Source organism: Octopus bimaculoides, chromosome 4, assembly GCF_001194135.2.
Source record: "Octopus bimaculoides isolate UCB-OBI-ISO-001 chromosome 4, ASM119413v2, whole genome shotgun sequence".
Classification (NCBI taxonomy): Eukaryota; Metazoa; Mollusca; class Cephalopoda; order Octopoda; family Octopodidae; genus Octopus; species Octopus bimaculoides.
The window spans coordinates 121,166,072-121,171,412 of NC_068984.1; the positions used below are offsets into that span (position 1 = coordinate 121,166,072).

The 5,341-nt window shown below is 36.2% G+C and overlaps 1 protein-coding gene across 2 annotated transcripts in view; it reads left to right on the plus strand.

The window, feature by feature from the left end:
• Positions 1–5,341, plus strand: part of LOC106868129 (contactin) — a 76,701-nt gene that overhangs the window by 51,520 nt on the left and 19,840 nt on the right. For both annotated transcript variants that reach the window (XM_052967403.1, XM_014913259.2), the window contains 2 exons: positions 2,883–3,009; positions 4,545–4,709. In XM_052967403.1, the coding sequence (XP_052823363.1) occupies positions 2,883–3,009; positions 4,545–4,709 (292 nt within the window). The remainder of the gene's footprint in view (positions 1–2,882; positions 3,010–4,544; positions 4,710–5,341) is intronic.

Sequence of the window (5,341 nt, forward strand, 5' to 3'; positions counted from 1 at the left end):
CGAAAAGTAAATAGTAAAAGATAAAAAGATAAAAGATAATTGACAACACCAATAAATAAAAATTGAATATTTCCCTAATTCTAGATTATTTTCAGAAAAATAAATTGCTTGCTCGGATTAAGTCAGTCATTGTTTTAAGTTTTGCTGCGAAAAATAGAATTTATACTTATTTATATCCAAAATTTAATAAGCAATTCCTCTGTATTAATATATTTATGTGCGTGTGCGTGTGTGTGTGCTTATACGTATGTATGTATGTATGAGTCTATGTATTCGTGTATGTGAGTGTATGTTTGCATGTATGATGTATGTATATTTGTGTGTGTATATTAATCCTTTTAAGAGTACTGTCAATAGTAATTTATATATACTAATTCACATAATTTGTTTAAACTGTTCACAAAGATTTCTTATTTTCAGAATACCTTAATTTCATCTTTTTCTTAACAATCCAAAGTAATTTTAATGTCTGATAGGCCTAGCGATTGCTCAGACGACATTACCGTCGTGAATTCATAAGATTTGGAGAGGAGTGGCTGTGTGGTTGTAATGCTTGCTTCCCAACCATGTGGCCTGAGGTTCAGTCCGACTTCGCAGTGCCTTGGTCAAGTGTTATTTACTATAGTCCCCAGCTAAAATCTTGGATTTAGTTGTTGAAAACTTAATGAACCCTTTGTGTGTGTGTGTGTGTGTGTGTGTGTGTGTGTGTGTGTGTGTGTGTGTAAATATATGTATATGAATGTATTTGTGTTTGTTTCCCATCACCGCTTGACAACCGATTTTGACTTTGTTTACGTCCCGTGTAAATTAGCGCTTCGGCAAAAGAAACCTATAGAAGTAGTAGCAGTCTTAAAATATAAATTTTAGGGGCGATTCTTTCTATCAAACCCGTCAAGACGGTGCCCTAGCATGGCCACAGTCCAATGACTGAAAGAAAGATATAAGATAAAATAATCGATGCCACTACTTTCGATGAATGGACCAAAGCATTCCGATCAATATATTTTCACTCAGGGGTTAAACTTGTCAATGCAGTTAATCACTTCTGTATTCATCCAGGTTAGATAGATCGTGGAGGTGCATGGTTTAGTGGTTAGAGTCTTCGGCACACGATCGTAAGGTCGCGAGTTCGATTCTCGGTGGTGTGTTGTGGTCTTGAGCAAGACACTTTATTTCACGTTGCTCCAGTTCACTCTGCTGGCAAAAATTAATAGCACCTGTATTTCAAAGGGCCAGCCTTGTCACATTCTGTGTCACTCTGAATCTCCCAGAGAACTACGTTAAGTGCATGTGTATCTGTGGAACGCTCGGCCACTTACACGTTAATTTCACGAGCAGGCTGTTCCGTTGATCGGATCAGCTGGAACCCTCGTCGTCGTCAGCGACGGAGTGCCATTTAGTTAGATAGATTGAACTTTTGCCACAGTCTTTTGTAATCCCACCTTTTAGTAATATCCCTTCTCTCATCTGTTTAGACACGATCATTACATTGACTATGACAGATTGATTCTATGTTTATCCACTTAGGTCCAAGCTTCTTCAGCTCTGTAATTAATGCAACTTCGGATAGTTTTACACGCAACTTTCTATTAAGATGTTTCTGCACATGCTCTGTTAGATTAGAGCCGGGGTTTTGAGCAACTACATTCATGGATTTGATTCTTGGAATTCTTTTTCAGGTTTGTAAGACTTCACTTGGTTGGTATAGAACTCCTTCTTCTGGAAAAAAAATGTTGAACTTAATAATTCCTACAGTAGGATTGATGAAGTATTGGCCTTTTTTTTAGTATTTCTCACTATATGGAGCTATTTAAATAATTTTCAACATAAATACCCTCTGATCTGTTTCTCAAACTGGTTCTTCATCACGCAGTAACTCCAACTCATCCATGTTTAGCTGTTCCTTGCAAAGAATATGGCTATTATGTTTCACCCATGCTGTCCCTTGATTTTGAACTTTAGAAAATTTGCTTTCGTCAGACTAAATGATTGACAACCAAAATTCGTCCTCCTTATTGCAAAACTCCTAAGCCAAACTGAATATTTCAGTAACATTAGCTTTGAAACAATCGGTTTCTTTTTTGTAACTCTTTGTTCATATCCAAGACCTTTCATCACTGTTCTTATGCAACATGATGACCTATCCATAGAATTTGCAACCACTCTAACGTTGATGTATAAAAACTCCCTGTTAACTGCTCTTTTTTGCTCTCTCAGAAACTTTCTACCACCTCCCCGATCTCTTCCTAACTCACCAATGTTCTTCCTTAATCTACCACTTGATTATCTTATTCACTGTGAGAATATTTATACCAAAAAATCGAGGTGTTTTTCGATTGGACAATCGACATAGATATCAGCTGATGATTTGCCTGCATTTAGATTTATCGATATATGTTTTCTCAAATGGTTTTAAATGTTGTCATTCATAAAGTTAAAGTTAAAATTAATCCAAAACAATAAAATTCATCTATTTGCAAAGAAAGAAGCAAATAATTAGAACGCGTTAGCAGCTGGTTAAACACTTTTCATATATGTATGCATATATGTCTGTGTGTATGTGTACATATACATACTCATATGTATAGATGTGTGTATTTATGTTTACATGTACGCACTCATACATATACATATGCATAAGTATGTATGTATGGATGGATGGATGGACGGACGGACGGACGGACGGACGGATGGTTGGATGGATGGATGGATGGATGTTTATTTGTACATTGCAGCCGACTTATCTATCAGCTTATCAGCCTAACACTGCTGTTAATTAATCCACTTAGACCAATTAAATTTTCCATACAATCATTTTGTTTATGAATAATAATAAAAAATAATCAATTGATGTTGAAAATAATTTTTGTTATTATATATAGTCAACAGAAGATCCAGTAGGTGGCCTCGTAATTCGAAATGCGAGAATTCAACATTCAGGTTATTACACTTGCATTGTGAAAAGCACTATTAACAAGGTTAAAGCTAGATCATTTCTTTCTGTCAAAGGTAAATATAATTGTTTTCGTATCATTTGTGCTTCTGTCATTGTCACTGACCATCAGGCCTGCCCTAATTGAACAGACCCGCAAGCAAAGTTGTTCCAGCCATAATCATCTCATCTTATTTCAGGCATGGTGCATCTATGACTACATTATCCGACGTTTCGTTTGCATTTTAAGACAGTAGGGTGTGGTTTCAGGGAGATTTTGGCTCTTATTTCTAGCATGTTGAGAAATTATATAGAGGCTCCTTAGACGGTACACACTTATTGGTTTGTGACCCTTCACTAAGACACCGCATTGATTCGTTGACATGTATCACTTACATATATGATCAGCTCTGTTTTATATAAGGGATCTTGATTTAGGTATAAGAGTAACAATTTGGAAATGGGGATAGATTATCGATGATACTGACTCGTCCACTTGATGGTATTTTTATTTCGTTGTTCCCGGATAAATGAAATGCTAAGTTGACCTCAGCGCAATTTGAATACAGAAAGTGAAGAGTCCGAAGAAATGCCGCAAAGCACAAAACTCTGCCAGCTAGCCTTCTATATTTTAGATATCTAACAGTACTGGCATGTATAGGCATTTACAATATGTAACATTTTATCTTAGAAAGACTTCTCAAAGTGAAATTATGCAATTAAATACTTCAAAGCATTTTGCTTAGTCCTCCACCAATTTTGACATTCTCTGCTCGTATATTGCAGATGACATAGCTTTGATATGACTCTTCTAAATGTGAAGTATTTGATGTTCATTGTGATGTTATTGTGCTTCAGCTGCCAGTGTGCTTTTGCTGTGAAGAGATGTAACTTCAAGGGACATGTTTAATTAAGTTCTTATTGAAAGTATGTCCATTCCAAGCAATTTCTATCATAATATATAATTAATCTAATTTCAATTTCCCATATTACTAAAAGCTAGTCGGATATATTTAATTGAGAAAAATATACCGATTAGAAAATGAGAATTATGAATCAGTTACATGAATACTTAGGTTACAGTTAAATAGAACAGAGCAATACTTTTAACTTAAGCTACGCTGTAATAGAAATATGTTCGACCCCAGTTTACCATTGAATGTAGTGATTTCAGTAACCTAAAGGTAAATACATATATAACACGTTCGTGTACACTGAAACATGGAATGACCTTCGTTGCGGTAACTGTCTCGGAAGAGAAATTCTTATATATAGTGTACGCGAAAGTACACCAAGTCGGATCGTGAATGATGGTGTGTTTACGTCCCCGTAACTTAGCGGTTCGGCAAAAGAGAACCGATAGAATAAGTACTAGGCTTATTAAGAATAAGCTCTGGGGTCGATTTGATCGACTATAAAGGCGGTGTTCCAGCATGGCCGAAGTCAAATGACTGAAACAATTAAAAGAGTAAAAGAGATAATGTGCATTTAATAAGAAATATATATTGTGATATGATCGATCGTTCGACCTTCTGCTTCTTCTTAATGCACGTTTCGTGCATAAAGAAATCACTACGTTTAATTGATTTTTTTTTTTTATATCTTGTGACAGGTCCTCCAGGAGAAATAAGCGGTTTAGCTGCTGATGCTCATAACATCGGAAGGTCATCGGTTCATTTGAAATGGGTTCCTCCACCATATAATGGTTTTCAAATTAGTTTTTATACAGTATACAGCCGTTCAATTGACCAGCCTGAGTGGAAACTTCAAAGATCAAGTAAGTCCATTACATTATATACAGCTAAAAGTATATGGTACATATCCATTAATCTTCGAATGACTGGGGTTAGCATTCAGTTTCAAGATGGAAAGTACGATGAAATTTAAATCCCCATCGGCTAAAGCACCGGTCTAGCAGTGGTACCTAGAACTAATAATAAGAGAGCTGAATTGACACAGGCTAAAGTTTTCTGTCAAGAAACTCGCCGAAACGCTTGTATTATGCTTGGGCCCATTACTTTTGAGCATATTATATAATACCTTAAATATTCATCCCCTTCTACTTGACTGTAGTTATCATCAAGCAGCCATTTTAGGTAGCTAGCTGACAGAATCGCTACGGTGCTGGACAAAATGCTTAGCGGCATTCCTTCCGGCTTTACGTTCTGAGTTCATATTCCACTGAGGTCGACTCTCTTCCACCCTTTCGAGTTCGATAAAATGTGTATCAGTTGAGCACCGGGGGTCGACGTAATCGGCCAACGCCCGCACCCATAACTGCGGTCCTTATGTCAAAATTTGAAATGATTGCCGTATAGATAGAGTGATATTGATGTTATTTATACACATGATAATGTAACGTTTTATATACATACATACATACATACATACATACATACATACATACAT